At 37.9% G+C, this 13,491-nt stretch overlaps 1 protein-coding gene across 2 annotated transcripts in view; it reads right to left on the bottom strand.

The window, feature by feature from the left end:
* The window catches only part of NMU (neuromedin U), a 130,727-nt gene that overhangs the window by 36,604 nt on the left and 80,632 nt on the right, over positions 1-13,491 (bottom strand). For both annotated transcript variants that reach the window (XM_088790966.1, XM_088790956.1), the window contains exon 8: positions 1,320-7,159. In XM_088790966.1, coding sequence (XP_088647092.1) covers positions 7,157-7,159 — 3 coding nt within the window. In that variant the 3' untranslated portion in view covers positions 1,320-7,156. Of the gene's footprint in view, positions 7,160-13,491 lie in introns of those variants that run through there.

The raw sequence follows: 13,491 nt of genomic DNA on the forward strand, positions 1-13,491 counted from the left end.
GAATAAAAGATTTGTATGTACAAGAGACATCCTTGCTAATGTTTTTTTTTTTTTTTCTTGTTTTTTTTTTTCCCCCGAAAGGAACTAGGTTTCATCTCTTCAATCTCTGGAGGACAGGAGGCAGTGTGGGTGGAGATACTGTCGGTGAATTCACAGGCCAGGGAAGGTTGTCACGCAGCCTGAAAGCAGCACAGGTTTATCTCAGAGAGCCTTTAGAGACAAATAACTTTTGAGAAAAGTACTAAGAGAATTTTTTAAAAAGCAAGTCAATAACTTTTTGCAGTTACTTCAATGCCCACAAGGCTAGATTTTCACATGATGGATGTTTTGAGGGTAAAGCCATTATAGAAAAGCAGTATTCTTATTGCTAATTTAAAACATGACATTAAAAAAATTCCAATCCATCAAAGTCAGAATCTTTTCTTTGTTCCTTAAATTGCAATTAAAATATCAATTCATATTCATGAAAGATTTATTAGATTTTCTTGACATATTTATGAATCACATTTGGGAAAAGCTGGCAGAAAACAGATGCTTCCAGACATACGAGGTTTTATTAAAATGGAACCTAAAATTAAATGATAGCTATAAAAATACAAGGACAGATCAAGTAAGTTTTATTATTTCTACAAAGTGAATTGTATAATCATTTTTTATAGCTAGACTGGTTTTTAATCTATTTAAAAATGAATCAAAACACTGTATTTTTAAAAGACATCTGGTATTTATTTAAAAAAACATGTAATTTCCTTACATAGGCATGTTCAAATAAAAAATATCATTGCATTTGGTCAAGAAAATTGAGAGGAAAAAATTGGTATAATTTGATCTTTAAAAAAAAAGCTAAAATAATCAAGACACCTGGAATGAGTTTCCGAATATAAAAATAAGTGACATTTCAGTTAGTATCCTAAAAGGAGTAATCACTACCCATTTTATCTCCAGTGTCTCAAATAATTTTAGCTCTGATTTTTTAAATGGCCCATACAGATATGAAAGGCTGAAAACGTGTGTGTGTGTGTGTGTGTGTGTGTATGTGTGTGTGTGTGTATGCACCGTGTTTCCCCGAAAATAAGACCTAGCTGGATCATCAGCTCTAATGCGTCTTTTGGAGCAAAAATTAATATAAGACCGGGTCTTATATATAATATACTTATATACTTATATATAATATACTTATAATATACTTATAATATACTTATATAAGACCCGGTCTTATATTAAAATAAGACCGAGTCTTATATTAAATTAAAATAAGAGCCGGTCTTATATTTATTTTTGCTCCAAAAGATGTATTAGAGCTGATGGTCCAGCTAGGTCTTATCATAGGAAATATGATATTTTCAGGTATCATAATGCTCTAAATTAAATACTAGTTGATATTATTTTAAGAAATTTAAGAAGTTTCTGAGAAGAATAAAATTAACATGTTGAATTAATATCGAGTCTTTGTTTATTTGTAAGGTAATCAAATCTCTTTTCTCAAAAATTAATTCTGAGTCCTTTTCCTATGTTTCCACCCATTAGTATGATTTCAAATGTAAGCTATTTTCAATCTTACTGAGTTTAAACCCTAATTTAAGAGTTTTAAACAGTTTAGAAGGAAAAAGCAGAATTAGACAACTTAATATATTTACTTCTTAGAGAAAACTGAAAGATAAAATTAAGGCAATTTTTGCCTTAACTGAGTAGGTTTCCAAGCAGATCACCCCTGGTATTCTCTACCTGTATGTTTAATGTCTATGCGTTCAGCTGCTAACAATTGATTTGTGGCAATTCTAGTTGATTATCCTGTACTTTTATTCTCTGTAAAACAAACAAACAAACAAACAAACACACACACACACACATCAAGGAATTGCCTCCGACTCCCATCCTATCCCACCAGATCATTGCTCCAACTTATAATAAAGGACCCTGTGGGTTACATGAAGAGAGGCTGTCTTAGTTGTGATGAGAAATGGAAAGAGGAAGAGATAGAAATCGTTGTACATGCTGACATTCAGCCATGCCTGAAACCGGGTCCATCCTTTGGAGTTCAGAGTTAGGTAAATCAAAAGTTCCAGTTTTATTTTGTTTAAGTTGGGTTTCTGAAACTTGCAACAGTGACTGGCACAGAATAAGTATGCAATAAGTTTTACTATGTTGGTGATGATAGGAAAATGGAAGAGAAAGAAACATCTTCAAATAGAAGAGAGGGTTTTGAAATCTTTTAAAAGGTTTATTTATTTATTTACTTTTTGTATTTCATAAAGAGGAGTGGCAATGCCTAGAATAGGAAGAACAGACATAGGAAAGATGAGAATTCATTTTCTTCCATGTATATTTCAAGACCTAGACTCACCAGTTCTCCAGGAAGGCAGTAGGAGGAGAGGGGACAAATTACTTCTATGGCCTGTACCATCCAGACTTTTCAGTAAACACACAATCCAAGCTCTCATAAACTTTTTATTTTCAAATAATTGTAGAGTCACAAGAAGTCATCCAAAAAGTGCACAAAAAGGTCCTATGTGTCCTTTGCTTACTTTCCTCCAAAGGTAACATCTTGTGTAACTATAGTACAATATCAAAATCAGGAAAGTGACACTTGTACAATCCATAGAACTTATTCAGATTTCACCAGTTTTATATGTACTCACCAGTTTTATATGTATGTGTGTGTAATTTTATCAGATACATAGATTCTTGTAATCACCACCACAAACAAGATGTAGAAAAATTCCATCACTACTAGGCTCTCTTTTGTTACCCTTTTATAGCAATACATACCACCCTCTCCACATCCCTAACCCTAGTAACCCTCTGTTTTTCCTCTCTATTGTTTTAAGAATGTAATAGAAAGGGAATCATATACTATGTCACTTTTGGAGAATGGCCTTTTTTCCACTCAGCATAATTCCCTTGCGTTCCGTCCAAGTTGTGTGTATCAATAGTTTATTCCTGTGTATCATATTCCATTTAACCATTCACCTGCTGAAGGGCATTCAGTTTGGGGCTATTATGAATAAAACTGCTATGAACATTTGTTTACAGATTTTTGTGTTGACATAAGTTTCCACTTCTCTGGGATAAATGCCCAAGAGTGCAATTGTTGGCGCATATAGTTAGTACTTATTTAATTTTATAAGAGACTGACAAACTATTTTCTAGAGTAGCTGTACCATATTACTTTCCCATCAGCATCACTGATCCAGTTTCTTTGTATCCTTCCAGCATTTGGTGTTATCATTATGCTTTATTTCAGCCATTGTGAAGGGTGTAAAGTGATATCTCCTTGTGGTTTTAATGTGCATTTCCCTAATAGCTATTGATGTTGGGCATCTTTTCATTTGCTTATTTGATATCTGTATGTCTTCTTCAAAAAATGTATGTTCATGTCTTTTGCCCATTTTCTAATTAGATTGGTTTTTCACTGTTGAGTTTTCAGAGTTCTCTATATATTCTAGATATAAGTGCTTATGTGGACTATGTGAATCACAAATGTTTTCTGCCAGTTTGTAACTTGGCTTTTCATCTTCTTCACAAGGTCTTTCACAGAGCAAAGGCTTTAATTTTGATGAGATCCAATTTATTAAATTTTTCGTTTTATGGATCATGCTTTTGGTGTCATGTCTGAACCTAGCCCGACGTTCTGAAGATTTTCTCCTACGATTTTTTTCCTAAAAGTTTTATATTTTTATGTTTTATATTTAAGTCTGTGATTAATTTTAAGTTAATTTTTACATAAGGTGTAAGGCTTAAGCCAAGGTTTTGCCTGTGGATGTCCTATTGCTCCAGCACCATTGTTTGAAAAGGGTCTCAAAAATTTTTTAAAACATTATTGTCTTTGACTGTGCTTTCATCCTTATAGTATTATTTTCAAAGCAGTTTATAAAGTAGGATAACAACTTTTTATTCAAAAGTCACTTTAGAATAATCTTATTTGTGTTAATTTGATTTTACTGTATTTGCAACCTCTGAAAGCCATTTTTCCTGACAGATCAATTGCATCTCATTACATCTCAGGAAAGAAGAACAGCAGCCTCACCAAAAGAGCACGCTCTTAGAAATGCTGACCTTTTCCAGATCAGAAAAAAACTGCTGCTTGTAAAATGAATACCCAAACCCCTAGATTCCTGTCATTTAACAGTTTCTTCTTCCTCAACAAAACCTGGCATTTACATGGGAGTTAATGAGATCACAGAAAAATAAATGCCTCAAGTGTTACATGGAAAGTGTTCTCAAAAAGTCCATGTATGGAGTAAGTCTAATCCAGTGTGTTTGAAATATTCATAATAAAATATATTTTTAAAAATTAAAAGTTGAAAAAATATATGGATACATTTTTTAAATGAACCAAGTATTTAAACTTTTGAACCAGACATAATATTTCATTCTGGAACATCTAGAATCTGTTCCTTAGGTATTACTTAGCAAACAACGGCCTCAGAGTACTAAAAGGTAACAAAGTATCAATGCCTTGCACACAATTTCTCCTTAAAAACTACCTTTCCTGTAGAAGAGAATCTCACTGTTACATTCAGTAATATAACAGCCTTATTGTCCCATGATTTGATTACTTCAGAGAGAAACAAGTCTTAATAATAAGGAAATGTTACATTTACAGCTTTTCTACCATGGAGTGTCTTTTTCTGACACTCACTAGTTGTTGTGAAATCCTGATGGTACCAGTTGTACCATCAAAAAAAAAAAGGAGAACCTATTGGACATAAAATAGAAGAATTCATAAATAACTCAACTCTTTCTCTCTCTGAGCACTTTGAAAACTACTTAAAGTCATTGTAATCAAATTTTGTTAAATCATTAGCATTATTTTCAGTATCTTTCTTAAAATTTTTTTCTGAAAATATAGCTAACATACAATCTTATATTAATTTCAGGTGTACACTATAGTCATTCAACATTTATATACTTCATTTCTATACCTAAAGAGGTGATCACCATGATAAGTCCAGCAACCATCTGACATGTATTAGGTAGGGTTGCTATGTCTCCCAGCCTTAGTAGAGTGGCCTTGTGTACTAGGCATCCTATGGGGCCCAGGGGCACAGTCTACTTTGACATCTGAGCCACGTACTCCCTTGTGTGGGTAGTGTGTGCCCTTCTGATGTAGTTGAGCCTTGGTTTATGTTTGCACCTCAGTTGGAGGGATTCATCCTTGAGCTGATTGGTTGTGAGGACTGGCTGTGACTACAGTGGAGGAGCTGCTGTGCAGGGGCTGACCCTACGGAGCAGGATTCACTTTAGCAGGGCTCTGGTGCCTGCCCAGTCTGCCCTTTGGGTGTATCATTCTTGGAGGTGGCCAGGTGATGCTCAGCTTGGTCCAAAGCTGGCCAGCCAGTATGCCAGTCTTGGGGCCTCCTGGGATGGGCCCCACCGCAGACCAAGTTCAGCAACAGCCTGTGCCTTGCCCAGGGCCATCTGGCATGAGCCACAAAGCAATACCCAGATGTCTACCACCTACATTGGGCTTGGAGGTGCCTTGAGAGTCCAAGCCATGAACTAAGGCCAGCTGTTGCTTGTGCTGGGCTTGGATCTGCTCAGCCAGAGGTACGGGACACGCTGACTCCAGATGCTGCTTGTTTGGGTTTTGTTAACCTTTGAGAGATTTTAGGAACGTCCACAGCATGAACCAAGACAGGCTGCTTGTATGGAAAAGCTACTGGAAATGGCTTGGCTGTGCCTGAAAGTTGGGTGGGGCAGGGTATCAGGGAATCACCAGAGTGGAGCAAATGAACAGTGTTAGCCAGGTTGATGGAGACTCTGATATGGCAGCCACTGGGGTCTGCACCCAGGGAGAAGGATAGGGCCCAACAAAGAAACCATGGATTCTACCAGCACTCCTGTCTGGAAGAAAGCTGCCCTTACAGCCCTTGCACTGAGGCTAGACAACTCAGTTCCACACCATATGTCTCTGACACCTTTTGAGCTGCTGCCCCAGTGCTGAATCTCAGAGTGAGTGAGTCTATCGGCGAGTAAGTCTGTGTGCAGGCTCTTTAAGAGGAGCATCTGGGACTCCAGCAGCCCTCCATCTCCCTCAGCCACAATCTCTGCTGGTTTTCACAGACAAAAGTTATGGGGAATTCTTTCCCTGTCACTAAAACCCTGGGTTGGGGAGCCTGATGTAGGGGTTGGGACCCCTCACTCCTCTGGGGATAGCTCCTCCAGCTGAGATATCACTCCCAATTTTTAATGACCACATGTGGGTATGGGACCAACCCATTCCACGTCTCTGCCCCCTTCCATTCTCCAGGTGGCTTATTCTATATGTCCTTAGATGTAGAACCTCAGTTCAGCTAGACTTTGGGCAATTCTCAATGATGGTTGTTCTGCAGTTTAGTTTAATTTTGACATGTTCATGAGAGAAGCAAGCATGGCATTTACCTACTCCTCCATCTTGACTGGAAAAATATCAATATCTTGAGAAAAACTAACTTGCCCAGATGATAGATGAAAAATGGAGAAAGAAACATTATCTTTTGTTATAGACTTCTAATGGATTGTTTTTGTTCATACTTGTTAGAAATTAGTTTTTACATTTACCAATGATATCAAAACTGCCAAACATTAGCATTCTCATCTATAATGGTTACCTTTTTTTATGCAAAAATTTAATTGTTTCAGTTTGGTCCAACGGCACGGGAGAGGGATCCAGGATGGTTAGAAGGCTGCCTAGTGGTTGCAGGGAGAGGCTCAGGTAGATGCCCAACACCAAAGGATACAGAGGGGCCCTTCAAAGGTCTCTGGGCTCCAAAGGCCCCTAGTCATGCTTGAGGGTGAGCCTTTTGAAGATACTTGCCCAGCCCAGCCTGGGGGATGGACAGACTGGGGAGATAAGTCAGGTGGTCACCCATCTTCTGGTGTTTCGCCTCATCTAGGAAGTGGTTCTCTAGGAAGTCACAGAGATGGGAGTCTATGCGGGCAGAACCCAGAGCATGCAGATCCAAAAAATCCTGGTTCAGGTTCTTTTCATCACCATGGAGTTTCCATGTCATCCTGAGTTTTACCCCACTCATCTTGGGAAGGTTTCTGCAAGTACTGGAAGAGGGTTCAGCTGCTATGCTGGTTTTGCAACTACAAGAGATGCTCAGCGCCCTTGGACTCCTCCTCAGCCAACTTGCAGAAGAAGTCGCTCACGTCCTCCTGAGCCACACTGTCACTGTCAAAATAAAAGCCCAGGGAGAGGTAGGTGTAGGAGGCCCATAGATGCAGGTTGAGCAGGCAGTTGATGGTGGCCTCCACCTTGGTGGAATAATTGTGATAAACTTGGGAGCTGACAGTTGCTTAGCAATAGGAGTTAAGCTAAAAGAATGGTGTTGATTGGTCTTGGAGGTTGAGGATGGCTGAGATGATTCTGTAAGTTGTGACTGGAAAAGAGATTGGAGGGTGGTTGGAGACTAGAAGATGGGGCATCCCTGGGTCTGCTCTATCCAAACACTGTTGAATCAAGAGACAGATCCAGGGAACCGCCAAGGGCACTGTGTCATGGTTACTATTTTTTAAATGACAGTAAGGACACCCCAAAAAGGACACTGTCTAGACCCAGTCACACAAGATAACTGATCATTCTTACATCAAAGGACAGTTCAGAGAAAACGCTTCATTCTATACATCATCCCTAAGAACTGACATTTTCTTGAGACAGAGACAAGAAGACTCCCATTGTCCATCAGTAGCTTTGATAGCCAGACTTTCATTTCCAAGCACACATAGTACTCATTTAAAACATAAAGATATCAAGTGAATAATCTCTCTTTTCTTTCAAGATTTGATTGATGATTTAATTTTGTGACTTTCTCTTCTGTGAGGATATGATTTCATGAGAGTCCTTTTAATTCCCTAAGCCTGATATAGAACTGAAGTGTTACCTTTTTTGTGTTATTGTGAAATTTTGAAATTCATTTGACTCAGTTTTAAATCTTATACAACAAAAAAATGGCATACTGCAGGTATCCTGAATTACTTAACTTTACCCTGTACAACTCTAGATTCATGACTATATACTTAAGCTCAGCTGGGTTGTGATTACAGCAAATGGAAATGGCTCTAAACAGTCTCCAAATCATGTATCTCCTTAAATGAAGGATTCTTAAACATCATAGAAGTACCTGAAAATTATATGCCCATCATACATTATATTAAAAATGCCACCAGTGGAATGTCTATTTCCAAATGCCTTATTTTTTTTTTGTATAGGAGTACAAGTAACTTAAAAGTAAAAATGTAAAGCTGTATTATAAAAGTTTGTTTTATGAATGAACTTTCTGAAAATTTAAGTACTTAAAGTTCCTTTCCTTTGGCAGTCATTATCTAAAAATTATGTACTTATTTCCCTCAAAATTTTGAGGAAATTTCAAGTTCAAATTATTGAGGTACTAGATATAAATGACTACTCTTTTCAACACTTTCCACACTTTTTCTTTTTCTTTTCTTTTTTTTTTTTCTTTTGCCAAGTAGAGGCCTTCAAAAGCCCTTTCTTTCATGATACCAAAGTCCGTGCTAAGCCTCATATTTTATTGTCATATTTGGATGCTTGTCATGGATGTATCATGCCCAAAATAAGATTTAGCTGCATATAAAGAACAAAGGATGTCACCAATAAGTGACTAAGAGATGCTGCATTTGAGGCAACAAAACAAACCAGCAAAATTTTGTTCCAAAAATTCTGAACTGTGATGCACATCTAGCGCCAAGGGTTTTGGACAAGAAATTATAGGCCTGAATAATAATAGCAATAACAGTAACAATGATAGTAAAAGTTTAGTTCTATAGTTTTATCTCACCTTTTTTTTTTTTACAAAATAATTTCATATGCATTTTTGTTGCATTTGTCATCATAATGTGCATACTTCCTAACATCCTTGAATAGGTTTGCCCTGATTATCTGTTTATAGAAAAGAAAAAACATGACTGAACTCTTGACTTCATGATGTCTTTTTGTCAAATGTAGACCTGACATAAAACTAAATTTTAACTTCTTAAATAGGAAATTAATGCAAATCAGAAATAGAAAATGCTGGAGTTTTTTTGGGTTTGTGTATGTGTGTGTGTGTGTGTCCTTTTTTCTGAATTTTTCTTTAATCTAAGTCTCTCTGGTGATTTTATTTTAAAAGGGATGGTATTAATTTTTTTTTTGGTTGTCTTAATATAATTAGACCACTACAATAGCATAAAGGCCTTAGTGTCCAGTGCTATGAAACAGGAGTCCAGCAGACAGTAAGAAAACAGATATCATTCTCACATAAACATAAAAAGTGTTTCTTTGTCTCATAGATTGTGGATCATCAGTTGTACATGTTTAATCGAGATTTTCATTTACTCACTAGAAAAGTTTAAATTTAAATCAAGTCATCAAATATTGTTTTCTAGATCTGCAGTTTTCAACCTTCTTTTTTCTGCCTCAAAACACATAGGAGATACAGCATACTCCCTTCAATAACAGCAGTTCACAAAATAAAACAGTATTTGTACAACCACCAACCATTGCCATGCCTGGGGTTCAACAGACCCAAACAATGTATCAGTTTGAATTTTAATAATCATATAACACATTTCATGTATTTCTTTTTACATGTTCTGGATGCTTAGTTCCTATCGCTTGCACATTTCTGACCTTGGTGGCAAGCCTAGGGTGAAGGGAATCTAGAATGGATGATAGAGGAGGTAGGGAAATATCAACTATAGCCTTAAGACCATTTGCAGCAAGAGTAACTGTAACTTTCCATTAACCTTCCTTAACTGAGTCTTTTGTAGAGATTACGGCCAGCCACCATCTTGAGAGCTCTGGACTGGACTTAATGTAGGACACAAGTGGACCTTGTACTACAAGGAATGCACTGTATGCTCAGCCTCATGTTCTCAGCCCATCTTTTTCTCCAGCCATTACAATAGCAGCCAGCTTTGAACAGCTCTGACAACACCTTACCTAGGCTCAGCCAGCTACTTTCTGCTTTTTGTTCTGGACCTTTCTGATGCCTCAGTTTGAGACTTACCCAGGAGTTTACAATCTAACTGCTCCAAGTTTAAGAAAGCCAATACTCTTCGGAATAAAATCATTGATAATGTGGTTGGTGGTAGATAAATGCTCCCATCTCCCTTCAGGAAGACAATTCTGAGAGATATTTTATATCTCCTCAGAATGTCCCAGGGCATCAAACCATAGGCACTCACAATAATGATCAGCTTGATAACATGTCCTTTATTTCCTTCTTTCTATTGTTTCCTGGATCACCTCCTGAATAGACTTCCTCCTGAGGAGACTCAGGATTAATCTTGCCTGTTACATGTTTTGTCAGGGGTTTGAAGACCACACTCAGGCCTGATGATTTGCAAGGACTAACAGAACTCAGAAAAACTGTTATTCTCATGGTTACAGTTTATTACAGTGAAAGAATACAGATTAAAATCAGCAAATGGGAAAGGTGTATTGGACAAAGTCCAGGAGGAATAAGGCACAAGCTTTTAGGTGTTCCCTCCTAAGGGCGTTGCCTGGGGATGCCCTTAATTCTCCATGCAATGATATGTGACAACACACGTGAAAGTCTGTCAGCTAGGGAAGTTAACTGGAGCCCTGGTGTCCAGGATTATTGTTGCAAGTCAGTCACAGAGGCATCCACCACCCCAGCAATCAAACTTATACCATACAATATGGTCCACAGCCTCAGGCATACAGAAAAACACTCTTATCAGGCAGGATATTCCAAGGACTCTGAAGTCACCTCCCAGGAGCTAGCCAAGGGCCAGTCCTATAAAGATAGGCTTTCTTTGGAATATATAGTGTCTAAGTAATCCAGGCCTGCTGAGTTAACCCTTTACCGCACATACAAGTGGTGATCAAAAAATAGGGTGAATGTTTAAATTAAAAAATTGATTACAGTAAAAGACACATTGCCATTAATCCCCCCTCAAAATACTCCCCTTCATTTTGAACACACTTATCCCATCGTTCTTGCTACTTTCTGAAGCAGTTCTGTAAGTCTTCTTTCATGTCTTTAGTTGCGCTGTTGTGGCTGCCTTGATGTTCTGAATCGATTCAAAACATTTACCTTTCATGGTCATTTTGACTTTGGGGAAAAGCCAGAAGTCACTTGGTGCCCCAGATTCAGTGAATAAGGTAGATGAGGACAGACTGTAATGTTTTTATTTGACAGAAATTGCTATACCAACAGTGATGTGTGACACGGAGCTTATCCATTGTGATCACAAAATATGGTGAAAGCTGTTGCCAAACGCCATCCAATAGAAAGGCAGGGATCTTCCATACCAGAAGCAGCACATCAAACCTTAGTAACAGTGTGTGACAAGTTTCAACTTGTTTGGTACAGTCAGTTGGGTGTGAGCTATGGTTGAGAGAAGGTGTGGTTCAAAGTCTGCCATAAATCATCCTCCATCATGACAACACTCCATGTCACACATCACTTCAGGTACATGGCAATTTCTGTCAAATGAAAACATTACGGTGTGTCCTAATACACCTTATTCACCAGGTCTGGCACCTGTGACTTCTGGCTCTTCCCCAAAGTCAAAATGATTCAGGACATCAAGGCAGCCATGACAGCACAACTAAAGACACTCACAAAAGAGGACTTCCAGAGCTACTTCAGAAAGTGGCAAGAATGATGGGATAAGTGTGTTCAAAGTGAGGGGGAATATTTGAGGGGGGTTAATGGCAATGTGTCTTTTACTGTAATAAATGCTTTTTATTTAAACATTCACCACACTGTTTGATCACCCCTTGTATGTATTGGTCTTATCTCCCTAACTAGAGCATAAGGTCTTCAAAGAAAAGGATCATATATTTATAGTTTTTCCCCAACTGAATACGTAATGGGTTGTCCCTTTGCCAGAGACAGAGTAAATGGGCATTCTGCATTTCTGAACCTAGTTTTCTCCCATGAACATGTTTCAGCATTACATTTTGAAAAGTACTCATGAACTGCTCTATAAAAATGGTTTGACATCCACGTTGACTACATGTAGTTATTATTTAACTCTGTGGAAAACTCAAGTATTTCCCCGGTTGTTGACTCTCTACTATAAATCTAGATCAGGGTCAAAGGCAAAGTTATTTTATCGAATCACAGTGCCGACGAGGAATTTCATTGTTAATGCAAGGGGTTGAAAATTCCAAGCTCTCCCAGAATCATCTGGGATGAGTAGTTAAGGTGGATGTCAAACCATTTTTTATCTTTCTTTTTTGGCTCTCTTCCACCCATGAATCCCAAACCAGTTAAATCAGAATGTCTGGAGGTGGGGATCAGAACGCCTAGGTGATTGTAATGTGTAACCAGGGCTGGGAACCACGAATGAGGAGGGCCAAGATTCAGGTGAGGGCTCAGGTAGGCAGGTACAAAAGAATCTTTTTGACCAACTCAGACTGGTGACAGCCTAGACCTCACTCAAAGTGTGGTCTATGGACCAGCAACATTGACTTCACCTCGCAGCTTCTTAGAAATGCAGAATCTTGGGCTTTACCCAGATACGTTGACATAGAATCTGCATTTTAACAAGATAGTTAAGTGATTTGTTTGCATATTAAAATTTCAGAAGCAGTAACCTGGGCAACAGGATTCCTTCTTGTACATCAGGACTCCACATTGCAGTTAGAGACCAAATCTCTAGTTAATTAAGTGTTCTTTGTTTGGCCTGGCTTGTTTCTCTCTTGTAGATGGTGAAGGATGAAATCATGGTCCCGCCATTTCCATTTTACTCAGTCTATCATCTGAATTCTACTTACAGTTATTTGTAGGAGATAAAGAGGGGAATGGAAAGATGCCAGGATTTATTCCATCAATAACATCAATTTATGTAACAAGGAGATATATTAACAGTGGATTTTCACTATACTCAAGAGGCTTGTTTTCTTACAAAGTAAAGATAATAAGATTTCAGGGAACTGGCTAAAAATCTTTAGTCACTTTTAATGAATGGAATTTAGGAAAAGAGGTCAGTAATTCATATTCCATGCTCATTACATTTGGGCACTAAGCTACTAAATGACAGCCCTATGCCACGCCTAGACCTGCTCTATAGAGGTTGCAGACAAATCTGTCCATCCCAGGCTCTCTGAGCTGACTAGCCTCATCTCTGGACCATTCTGCCACCAACAGCCTTAGAGGAAGACTTGAGGTTTTACGATAATGGTTTACAAAACTCAGACCTTGATAATGATGCAAAGGAATTATTTTGGAGCACTTATTATGTGCTAAGCACTGTTCGAAGAGCTTTACAAATATTAACTCATTTAATCTTCACAACTGTTTTCAAATACTATTGTTATTCCTTTTATACAAGTGGGGAAACTGAAGTTATACAGAGGTTATACAAATGGTAAGGACAGGAATCAAACAAGAAAATCTGTCCGATACCTCCACACAAGACAGTAGACCTCACTGTATGAACATTCAATATGGTAGAGAAATGAGAACACTTGAATCTCTCTTTTTTCCATCTGTGGAGCATTTCTAAGTCCTACAAATAATTAGATAGGAG

The sequence above is a fragment of the Rhinolophus sinicus genome, chromosome 1, assembly GCF_057876585.1.
Source record: "Rhinolophus sinicus isolate RSI-liver-muscle chromosome 1, RSI-T2T, whole genome shotgun sequence".
Classification (NCBI taxonomy): Eukaryota; Metazoa; Chordata; class Mammalia; order Chiroptera; family Rhinolophidae; genus Rhinolophus; species Rhinolophus sinicus.